Source organism: Hyperolius riggenbachi, chromosome 10 (genome assembly GCF_040937935.1).
Source record: "Hyperolius riggenbachi isolate aHypRig1 chromosome 10, aHypRig1.pri, whole genome shotgun sequence".
Lineage (NCBI taxonomy): Eukaryota > Metazoa > Chordata > Amphibia > Anura > Hyperoliidae > Hyperolius > Hyperolius riggenbachi.
Window position 1 is genome coordinate 256439618 of NC_090655.1, and position 12196 is coordinate 256451813.

General features: G+C 49.0%; 1 protein-coding gene across 1 annotated transcript in view; it reads left to right on the forward strand.

The window, feature by feature from the left end:
- Positions 1–12196, forward strand: part of LOC137537118 (uncharacterized) — a 105498-nt gene that overhangs the window by 41087 nt on the left and 52215 nt on the right. The window contains exons 17-18 of the mRNA XM_068259252.1: positions 216–1332; positions 1457–1550. Coding sequence (XP_068115353.1) covers positions 216–1332; positions 1457–1550 — 1211 coding nt within the window. The remainder of the gene's footprint in view (positions 1–215; positions 1333–1456; positions 1551–12196) is intronic.

Here is a 12196-nt window from a genome sequence, read left to right on the forward strand (position 1 = left end):
AGGCAGCCAATCTTCTGTAGTTCTCTGTCAGGCTGATATCTAGTAATGGCCAGTGACATGCCAATAACTAGAAGATGGTGCTAATTGTATGCTAATTATATGCAACGCTATGCGTTAACTTGGAATTCTCAGCAGCTCACTGACCATCCCTAATGATAATTGTTCCTCCCCTCAGAATTCTCTAACAGGAAGTGATGATGTTTCTCTATTTCCAGCGCAGAATCCCGGCATCAGGAACCTCTCAGAGACTCATCTCTCTGTTTCCACAGACTGTACAACGGATGATGATGTCACTGGACAAGAGCCTCCTGCAGATATCCTGGCTATCCCAAATAGTCCCCCAGACTCCCCTCACCTGTCTAACCCAGAGGGACCCCATACCCAGCACAGCTCTCCCCCTGCTGTAGGGGCTTATTCCTGTTCTACATGTGGGAAATGTTTTGTTTCTAAATCAAATCTTGTTGCACATGAGAGATCTCACACTGGTGAGAAGCCCTATTCCTGTACTGAGTGTGGGAAATGTTTTGGACAGAAAGGAACCCTTGTAAGACATAAGAAATCTCACACTGGTGAGAAATCCTTTTCATGTGCTGAGTGTGGGAAATGTTTTGGACTTAAAGCACACCTCATTATACATGAGAGATCTCACACTGGTGAGAAGCCTTATTCATGTGCTGTATGTGGGAAATGTTTTACACAAAAAGGACAACTTGTTGTACATGCGAGATCTCACACTGGTGAGAAGCCATATTCATGTGCAGAGTGTGGGAAATGTTTTGCAGAGAAACGAAATCTTGTCATACATGAGAAACATCACAGTGGTGAAAAGCCTTATTCATGTGCTGAGTGTGGGAACTGTTTTGTTCTTAAATCACATCTAGAAACACATGAGAGATCTCACACCGGTGAGAAGCCCTTTTCATGTACTGAGTGTGGGAAATGTTTTGGATGTAAAGGAAACCTTGTAAGACATGAGAAAACTCACACTGGTGAGAAGCCCTATTCATGTACTGAGTGTAGGAAATGTTTTGGATGTAAGGGAACCCTTGTAAGACATAAGAAATCTCACACTGGTGAGAAATCTTTTTCATGTGCTGAGTGTGGAAAATGTTTTGGATTTAAATCACACCTCATAAGACATGAGAGATTTCACACTAGTGAGAAGCCTTATTCATGTGCTGTATGTGGGAAATGTTTTACACAAAAAGGACAACTTGTTGTACATGAGAGATCTCACAGTGGTGAAAAGCCTTATTCATGTGCTGCATGTGGGAAATGTTTTATTAAGAGAAGACAACTTGCTGGACATGAGAGATCTCAAACTGGAGAGAAGCCCTATTAATGTTCTGAGTGTGGAAAATGTTTTGCATGGCAATCATCTCTTGTCAGTCATATGAGATCCCATGCTGGTGAGAAACCCTATTCATGTACTGAGTGTGGGAAATCTTTTGTACAGAAATCAGAGCTTGTTAAACACAAGATATCACACTGGTGAGAAGACTTATTCTTGTGCTGAGTGTGGGAAATGTTTTGCCCTGAAATCAGAGCTTGTCACCCATGAGAGAATTCACACTGCTGAGAGGCCCTAGTCATGGGCACCCGATTACCGATAATGTATATTGGCACCTGATTACCAATAATTTATATTGGCACCTGATGATCCAAGCGCCCAAATAACTTGATCCAGTTGGAAGATGTCACTGTCCTGCTTAGTGTTCTGCATAATCTTGTATTGAAAATAGCAACATTACTCTGTATTCTATCTGCTAGATCATTAATAAATAGATTGAAAATGATTGGACCTAGTACTGACCCTTGCAGGACCCCACTGCTAATATGATCAATTTACCACCACTCTTTGCCTTCTTTTATAACCATTTCTTTATGCATGCAGATCCTAGTCCCTGGTCCTCCGCTTCTGCATCAGGCTACTGAGGGGAACCGTATCAGAAGTCTTTGCAAAGTCCAAGTACCCTACATCTATTACTTTTTGCAAGTTTTACATTTGCATTCACTACTCTGCTCTGCCTCTGCTATAACACACTATTATGATGCATATCGCCCTCCAATCAGGCCTTTGTTAGGTGACTTGGAGAACACCCCTTAGATACTGCTGATGACTCAACCACACCAGCTTTGTAACACCCATCCACGGCCTACGACCCCTCAAGTCTCAGAGGTATTCAGACTACATATGACACGTTGCATGCATTACTTTATAAAGTTTTAAGCCACATGAAATATACATGCAAGGCAGGGGCATAACTACAAACCTTGGGAGACCCCTGTGAAAATTTCCTGGGGTCCCTGCTTCCCTGATTCCACCTCCCCTCACATTGTACAAGAATGACCAATCCCCTTGCTCCACCTCCTGAGTCCCATGCAGGGTCTGCAGTGTGCTCTCTAAACTTGTGAGGAATAACATGGTTTAAAAAGGTAAAACATTAAAGTTAACATTAGGAAGAGTGCTAGGTTTAATAACTCACCTGCCTGCCCATAAACCGTTTGGTGTCTGAAACTTTGCCCCCCCCCCCCCCCCCGCCTGGCAAAATTGGGGTGGCTGTTCCTGCTTGCAGTATTCTGAAATGCAACCTGCCTTGCCATGGCCCGCCCCTAGCTCACAGCTGCAGCCTAATAAAGTAGCTGGGGGGGGGGGGGGGCCTTGGTAATGCAAGCAGGAATGGCCACAGAGCTTTGGAAACACTTTATCCAGTCGAGAGGGGTGAAGTTTCTGACATATGATTTATAGGTGATCAAACCCTAGCACCTGCTGATGCTTGCAGCACTTACACAGAGCCTTGCATTAAGGGCTCTTCCAGACATCATTTTTCAGCCTTGGTCCCTTTAAGCTACATACACACTACATAAAATTTGGCTGAAGCTGCCGATAATGACTGCTTAGTCCAATGATCATTTGCTCATCTAGTGTGAGTACAGCAACTGCTCTGGTATGTCGGACCCTTAATGACACCTGAGCAGTCCCAATCACATTGTTTTCCACTCCTCCCCCCCCCCCCCCAACCTCAGGAAGCTGAACAGTTGTGCACTACTTGTTGTCCCTCCGCCCCCTCCATAGCCTAGAGGCTAGTGCAGGCAATGTGTTTATACAGCATCGGGCTCTGAATGGAATTGTCACCCAAGGTGTAATTTCCTGATCCCTGATGTGTGGCAATCATCACGTGTGTATTTACTCTTACACACACCACCAGCATACATTACACACACAATGCACACATGCTGTACTTATACCCACACTTAAAGTATTGTACAGGATTCCAGGGATGGGTCCTGAAGACTGCCAAAGTATCCTGTGGCAGGAGCTTTAAATCGGAGAAGCCTGCAGGGAAGGGAGGAGCACAAGAGGGGACAGGGAAGGCTCTATAGGACCCAGAGTCTTCCCTGTATCTGTTTTTTTTCTTTTACATTCCACTGCAGATTAACTTTAATTATGGCGATAGTGGCGAAGGTGGAACTGCTACCAAATCACTTTAATTCAGGTTCCGGCAATAGCAGGACCCGAAAATATGGGGCCAAAGGACAAATCAGGTAATCAGTAGGGGAATATATTTGTTGTATTCCCCTAGTTTACCTAGCACTGGGACAGCCATCTCTCAGCTTCCCCCTGCGCCCAGATTACAACCAGCCAGAACATAGGTGCATGGTATATTATGGTGTGTAATGGCAGGGCCTACTCTATTATTATTAACCCCCATCTGTGTTCTCATTCAATCATCTCCCTGCTAATGGGTGGAGACGAGAACCCGCGGCGCCTGCCCGCAGCTGAAGATGACTATTTACAGCCCTGGGACTTCAAGTTAAGTTTCCCAGGACATAATTATACTGTACCTGGTGCAGTAAGTAGTGAAGAAGGCGTACTTCACTTCTTTTTCCAAATTCACTCAAATTTCCCAAATGCGGTAGAAGTTTGACAATAAAAGACATGCTTTAATTCACCAAGCCCTGCTTGGCAAGTCTCCCCAGCTGTGGAGTAGGTCAGGCAGGAAACTGTAAGTCGGGGGGTTTTCTGCCCAGTGCATCCCCGGCATCCCTTTCTATATGCATACTTCCACTAGAGGGAGCTCAGAAACGCCTTTTAAAATGTCTCTTCCTCCTCTGCCATCCTGAAGTCCCACCCTGCAGAGTATCAGATCAAATGAGGTGAGAAGCAGGGCTGTGTGGCTCTCCCTATTGGCTGTCTGCTACACCTGAAAATGTTACCACATGGGGTTTGTGAGTTACTGGCTGGTCAGAGCTGTAGATTAATATCAAACAATTTTACTTGATTTACCAAATGTTTTAATCTTTGTGAATTGCAATTTCTTGACAATACTGCACAGTAAGTCAGTAATTTTCCTCAGTAGTCTGTAATTTTACTTTTCGGTGCAGTAACAGGTTTAGTGAGTTTGCATCTGGCAAGGTGATTTGCAAAATCAGCTTTTTTCTGCATTACCGAATACATAGTCTACATATGATGTGTAATGACAGCAAGTGCTAAAGCTTTTCATTTGTGGTCTTTTTCTGATGGAGCTTTGTTTAATGTAAAGTGAAAAATGTAATAATAAAAATACAGTTGATAAAAAAAGAGAGGCCTTTTTTCATTTACTGAGTGTGGGAAATGTTCTAGGTGTCCCGTCTGACACTTGTGCTGATTGTGGGAAATAGCTTGGTCATCCTTCAGGTAGATATCTCATATTCTATGCAAAAGAGAATTTACTCAAGTGAGGAGTGATGAGCAGAGTATGGGAAATGGTGGCAACATAAATCACATTTGGGGTCACATCAGAGATCTCACACAGACCTATTCATGGAGGACACAACAGGGGGCGCTGAATAGATCAGAAATACCCCAGTTCTATAATGTGCTGCAGGGAGGATTATCAGTCCCCAAAACCTCTAGAAGCTCCATATTTCAGGCAGGTGGGACTTTTCCTGCTGTGAGCTGCAGATGTGGGGATATTAGAAGCTGCCATTCATCCAGACTGATCTGAGGAAAGGAGATTTCCCTCTCTCTGTGTCTTTGTTTTGTATTCAGCAAACATGAAGAAGTTTGAGCTGAATGCACAAAGTTATCAGGTGACTCCTCTACCTGGTAAAATGCCTCTGTACCTGTGCAATGTGCCATGCTCAGACCAAACAACTGTCAGTTAGGGCAGGGCTGTCCAAATGGTGGCCCGCAGGCTGCATCCAGCCCTTGAGGGCTGTTGCTGTGGCCAGTCTGTTTGCTGTGTCACTCCGCTTCCTCTCACTACTTCTGCCACGCCCACCTCTCTCTGCCGCCCAAAGCCTGGACGTTTCTGCTCCACCTAGGCTGGCTCAGGAGTGACTCCTGCTGGATGCATGTGGAGGACTGTGGGCGGGGCTTCAGCCAGAGGATGAGGTGGGCTGTCTATAGCTGGACTCTTCAGCTGGGCAAACCTTCCTGCACTCACTCCTCTCATTGCCTCCTCAATCAGCTCCACCCATGACCCATCAACTATTCTAAATACCCACCCATCTGTTGCATCCCATAAACCCACCAGCTCTCAGTAGGGATGTGTAAGACGCATGCCCATGTCCACAACCAGTCATAATTATCCTGCCGCCATATTATTCTACACATCTGCTACCATGCTGGTACACACAGTTATGATGGCGCCTGGAAGTATGATGGGATTTGCAGTTCAGCAGGAAAACATAAGACCCAGGTCTTCCTTTAGCTGGGTATCATTATAAAACAACTCCCAGCATGCCCTTCTTACAATAGACTCACACAGTCCGGGCAGTGTATGGCTAATCAAGGATCCCCCTCCTTGCCAGAATCCTATTGGCTGATATAGCACTGGTGCTGATTGGCTGGTTTTAGACTGAAGTAATTAGTGAGCGCAGAATGAGCTTCTGTCTATACATATGCAAGGTAAAACCTAACATTCTGAACACCTGAGGCTGTAAATACAGGTGCCATTACTCTGTGAAAAGTTACTAGCTGTGACTGCTGTGTGATGGGAAGGAGCTGAGACTTGTGTGTCTGTACCAGCTGTGACTGCTGTGTGATGGGAAGGAGCTGAGGCTTGTGTGTGTACCAGCAGTGACTGCTGTGTGATGGGATGGAGCTGAGGCTTGTGTGTCTGTGCCAGCAGTGACTGCTGAGAGATGGGAAGGAGCTGAGACTTGTGTGTCTGTACCAGCAGTGACTGTTGTGTGACGGGAAGGAGCTGAGACTTGAATGTCTGTACCAGCAGTGACTGCTGTGTGATGGGAAGGAGCTGAGACATGTGTGTCAGTACCAGCAGTGACTGCTGTGTAATGGGAAGGAGATGAGGCTTGTGTGTCTGTACCAGCAGTAACTGCTGTGTGATGGGACGGAGCTGAGGTTTGTGTGTCTGTACCAGCAGTGACTGCTGTGAGATGGGAAGGAGCTGAGACTTGTGTGTCTGTACCAGCAGTGACTGCTGTGTGATGGGAAGGAGCTGAGGCTTGTGTGTCTGTACCAGCAGTGACTGCTGTGTGATGGGAAGGAGGTGAAACTTGTGTGTCCGTACCAGCAGTGACTGCTGTGTGATGGAAAGGTGCTGAGGCTTGTGTGTCTGTACCAGCAGTGACTGCTGTGTAATGGGAAGGAGATGAGGCTTGTGTGTCTGTACCAGCAGTGACTGCTGTGTAATGGGAAGGAGATGAGGCTTGTGTGTCTGTACCAGCAGTGACTGCTGTGTGATGGGACCGAGCTGAGGTTTGTGTGTCTGTACCAGCAGTGACTGCTGTGAGATGGGAAGGAGCTGAGACTTGTGTGTCTGTACCAGCAGTGACTGCTGTGTGATGGGACCGAGCTGAGGTTTGTGTGTCTGTACCAGCAGTGACTGCTGTGAGATGGGAAGGAGCTGAGACTTGTGTGTCTGTACCAGCAGTGACTGCTGTGTGATGGGAAGGAGCTGAGGCTTGTGTGTCTGTACCAGCAGTGACTGCTGTGTGATGGGAAGGAGCTGAGACTTCTGTGTCCGTACCAGCAGTGACTGCTGTGTGATGGAAAGGTGCTGAGGCTTGTGTGTCTGTACCAGCAGTGACTGCTGTGTGATTGCAAGGAGCTGAGGCTTGTGTGTCTGTACCAGCAGTGACTGCTGTGTGATGGGAAAGAGCTCAGACTTGTGTGTCTGTACCAGCAGTGACTGCTGAGTGATGGGAAGGAGCTGAGACTTGTGTGTCTGTACCAGCAGTTACTGCTGTGTGATGGGAAGGAGCTGAGGCTTGTGTGTCTGTACCAGCAGTGACTGCTGTGTAATGGGAAGGAGATGAGGCTTGTGTGTCTGTACCAGCAGTGACTGCTGTGTGATGGGAAGGAGCTGAGACATGTGTGTCAGTACCAGCAGTGACTGCTGTGTAATGGGAAGGAGATGAGGCTTGTGTGTCTGTACCAGCAGTGACTGCTGTGTGATAGGACCGAGCTGAGGTTTGTGTGTCTGTACCAGCAGTGACTGCTGTGAGATGGGAAGGAGCTGAGACTTGTGTGTCTGTACCAGCAGTGACTGCTGTGTGATGGGAAGGAGCTGAGGCTTGTGTGTCTGTACCAGCAGTGACTGCTGTGTGATGGGAAGGAGGTGAGACTTGTGTGTCCGTACCAGCAGTGACTGCTGTGTGATGGAAAGGTGCTGAGGCTTGTGTGTCTGTACCAGCAGTGACTGCTATGTGATTGGAAGGAGCTGAGGCTTGTGTGTCTGTACCAGCAGTGACTGCTGTGTAATGGGAAGGAGATGAGGCTTGTGTGTCTGTACCAGCAGTGACTGCTGTGTGATGGGAAGGAGCTGAGACTTGTGTGTCCGTACCAGCAGTGACTGCTGTGTGATGGAAAGGTGCTGAGGCTTGTGTGTCTGTACCAGCAGTGACTGCTGTGAGATGGGAAGGAGCTGAGACTTGTGTGTCTGTACCAGTAGTGACTGCTGTGTGATGGGAAGGAGCTGAGGCTTGTGTGTCTGTACCAGCAGTGACTGCTGTGTGATGGGAAGGAGCTGAGACTTGTGTGTCCGTACCAGCAGTGACTGCTGTGTGATGGAAAGGTGCTGAGGCTTGTGTGTCTGTACCAGCAGTGACTGCTGTGTGATTGCAAGGAGATGAGGCTTGTGTGTCTGTACCAGCAGTGACTGCTGTGTGATGGGAAAGAGCTCAGACTTGTGTGTCTGTACCAGCAGTGACTGCTGAGTGATGGGAAGGAGCTGAGACTTGTGTGTCTGTACCAGCAGTTACTGCTGTGTGATGAAAAGGAGCTGAGGCTTGTGTGTCTGTACCAGCAGTGACTGCTGTGTGATGGGAGGAAGCTGAGGCTTGTGTGTCTGTACCAGCAGCGACTGCTGTGTGATGGGAAGGATCTGAGGCTTGTGTGTCTGTACTAGCAGTGACTGCTGTGTGATGGGAAGGAGCTGAGACTTGTGTGTCTGTACTAGCAGTGACTGCTGTGTGATGGGAAGGAGCTGAGGCTTGTGTGTCTGTACTAGCAGTGACTGCTGTGTGATGGGAAGGAGCTGAGACTTGTGTGTCTGTACCAGCAGTGACTGCTGTGTGATGGGAAGGAGCTGAGGCTTGTGTGTCTGTACCAGCAGTGACTGCTATATGATGGGAAGGAGCTGAGACTTGTGTGTTTGTACCAGCAGTGACTGCTGTGTGACAGGAAGTCGCTGGGGCTTGTGTGTCTGTACCAGCAGTGACTGCTGTGTGATGGGAAGGAGCTGAGACTTGTGTGTCTGTACCAGCAGTGACTGCTGTGTGATGGGAAGGAGCTGAGACTTGTGTGTCTGTACCAGCAGTGACTGCTGTGTGATGGGAAGGACCAGAGACTTGTGTGTCTGTACCAGCAGTGACTGCTGTGTGATGGGAAGGAGATGAGGCTTGTGTGTCTGTACCAGCAGTGACTGCTGTGAGATGGGAAGGAGGTGAAACTTGTGTGTCCGTACCAGCAGTGACTGCTGTGTGATGGAAAGGTGCTGAGGCTTGTGTGTCTGTACCAGCAGTGACTGCTGTGTGATTGGAAGGAGCTGAGGCTTGTGTGTCTGTACCAGCAGTGACTGCTGTGTGATGGGAAGGAGGTGAAACTTGTGTGTCCGTACCAGCAGTGACTGCTGTGTGATGGAAAGGTGCTGAGGCTTGTGTGTCTGTACCAGCAGTGACTGCTATGTGATTGGAAGGAGCTAAGGCTTGTGTGTCTGTACCAGCAGTGACTGCTGTGTAATGGGAAGGAGATGAGGCTTGTGTGTCTGTACCAGCAGTGACTGCTGTGTAATGGGAAGGAGATGAGGCTTGTGTGTCTGTACCAGCAGTGACTGCTGTGTGATGGGACCGAGCTGAGGTTTGTGTGTCTGTACCAGCAGTGACTGCTGTGAGATGGGAAGGAGCTGAGACTTGTGTGTCTGTACCAGCAGTGACTTCTGTGTGATGGGAACGAGCTGAGGTTTGTGTGTCTGTACCAGCAGTGACTGCTGTATGATGGGAAGGAGCTGAGACTTGTGTATCTGTACCAGCAGTCACTGATGTGTGATGGGAAGGAGCTGAGGCTTGTGTGTCTGTACCAGCAGTGACTGCTGTGTGATGGGAAAGAGCTCAGACTTGTGTGTCTGTACCAGCAGTGACTGCTGAGTGATGGGAAGGAGCTGAGACTTGTGTGTCTGTACCAGCAGTTACTGCTGTGTGATGGGAAGGAGCTGAGGCTTGTGTGTCTGTACCAGCAGTGACTGCTGTGTAATGGGAAGGAGATGAGGCTTGTGTGTCTGTACCAGCAGTGACTGCTGTGTGATGGGAAGGAGCTGAGACATGTGTGTCTGTACCAGCAGTGACTGCTGTGTAATGGGAAGGAGATGAGGCTTGTGTGTCTGTACCAGCAGTGACTGCTGTGTGATGGGACCGAGCTGAGGTTTGTGTGTCTGTACCAGCAGTGACTGCTGTGAGATGGGAAGGAGCTGAGACTTGTGTGTCTGTACCAGCAGTGACTGCTGTGTGATGGGAAGGAGCTGAGGCTTGTGTGTCTGTACCAGCAGTGACTGCTGTGTGATGGGAAGGAGGTGAGACTTGTGTGTCCGTACCAGCAGTGACTGTTGTGTGATGGAAAGGTGCTGAGGCTTGTGTGTCTGTACCAGCAGTGACTGCTGTGTGATTGGAAGGAGCTGAGGCTTGTGTGTCTGTACCAGCAGTGACTGCTGTGTAATGGGAAGGAGATGAGGCTTGTGTGTCTGTACCAGCAGTGACTGCTGTGTAATGGGAAGGAGATGAGGCTTGTGTGTCTGTACCAGCAGTGACTGCTGTGTGATGGGACCGAGCTGAGGTTTGTGTGTCTGTACCAGCAGTGACTGCTGTGAGATGGGAAGGAGCTGAGACTTGTGTGTCTGTACCAGCAGTGACTGCTGTGTGATGGGAAGGAGCTGAGGCTTGTGTGTCTGTACCAGCAGTGACTGCTGTGTGATGGGAAGGAGCTGAGGCTTGTGTGTCTGTACCAGCAGTGACTGCTGTGTGATGGGAAGGAGCTGAGACTTGTGTGTCCGTACCAGCAGTGACTGCTGTGTGATGGGAAGGAGCTGAGACTTGTGTGTCCGTACCAGCAGTGACTGTTGTGTGATGGAAAGGTGCTGAGGCTTGTGTGTCTGTACCAGCAGTGACTGCTGTGTGATTGCAAGGAGCTGAGGCTTGTGTGTCTGTACCAGCAGTGACTGCTGTGTGATGGGAAAGAGCTCAGACTTGTGTGTCTGTACCAGCAGTGACTGCTGAGTGATGGGAAGGAGCTGAGACTTGTGTGTCTGTACCAGCAGTGACTGCTGTGTAATGGGAAGGAGATGAGGCTTGTGTGTCTGTACCAGCAGTGACTGCTGTGTGATGGGACGGAGCTGAGGTTTGTGTGTCTGTACCAGCAGTGACTGCTGTGTGACGGGAAGGAGTTGAGACGTGTGTGTCTGTACCAGCAGTGACTGCTGTGTGATGGGAAGGAGCTGAGACTTGTGTGTCTGTACCAGCAGTGACTGCTGTGAGATGGGAAGGAGCTGAGACTTGTGTGTCTGTACCAGCAGTGACTGCTGTGTGATGGGAAGGAGCTGAGGCTTGTGTGTCTGTACCAGCAGTTACTGCTGTGTGATGGGAAGGAGCTGAGACTTGTGTGTCCGTACCAGCAGTGACTGCTGTGTGATGGAAAGGTGCTGAGGCTTGTGTGTCTGTACCAGCAGTTACTGCTGTGTGATGGGAAGGAGCTGAGACTTGTGTGTCCGTACCAGCAGTGACTGCTGTGTGATGGGAAGGAGCTGAGGCTTGTGTGTCTGTACCAGCAGTGACTGCTGTGTGATGGGAAGGAGCTGAGACTTGTGTGTCAGTACCAGCAGTGACTGCTGTGTGATGGAAAGGAGCTGAGGCTTGTGTGTCTGTACCGGCAGTGACTGCTGTGTGATGGGAAGGAGCTGATATTTGTGTGTCTGTACCAGCAGTGACTGCTGTGTGACAGGAAGGAGCTGGGGCTTGTGTGCCTGTACCAGCAGTGACTGCTGTGTGATGGGAATGAGCTGAGACTTGTGTCTGTACTAGCAGTGACTGCTGTGTGATGGGAGGAAGCTGAGGCTTGTGTGTCTGTACCAGCAGTGACTGCTGTGTGATGGGAAGGAGCTGAGGCTTGTGTGTCTGTACCAGCAGTGACTGCTATATGATGGGAAGGAGCTGAGACTTGTGTGTTTGTACCAGCAGTGACTGCTGTGTGACGGGAAGGAGTTTTGACTTGTGTGTTTGTACCAGCAGTGACTGCTGTGTGACAGGAAGGCGCTGGGGCTTGTGTGTCTGTACCAGCAGTGACTGCTGTGTGATGGGAAGGAGCTGAGACTTGTGTGTCTATACCAGCAGTGACTGCTGTGTGATGGGAAGGAGCTGAGACTTGTGTGTCTGTACCAGCAGTGACTGCTGTGTGATGGGAAGGAGCTGGGGCTTGTGTGTCTGTACCAGCAGTGACTGCTGTGTGATGGGAAGGAGCTGAGACTTGTGTCTGTACTAGCAGTGACTGCTGTGTGATGGGAGGAAGCTGAGGCTTGTGTGTCTGTACCAGCAGTGACTGCTGTGTGATGGGAAGGAGCTGAGGCTTGTGTGTCTGTACCAGCAGTGACTGCTATATGATGGGAAGGAGCTGAGACTTGTGTGTTTGTACCAGCAGTGACTGCTGTGTGACGGGAAGGAGTTTTGACTTGTGTGTTTGTACCAGCAGTGACTGCTGTGTGAC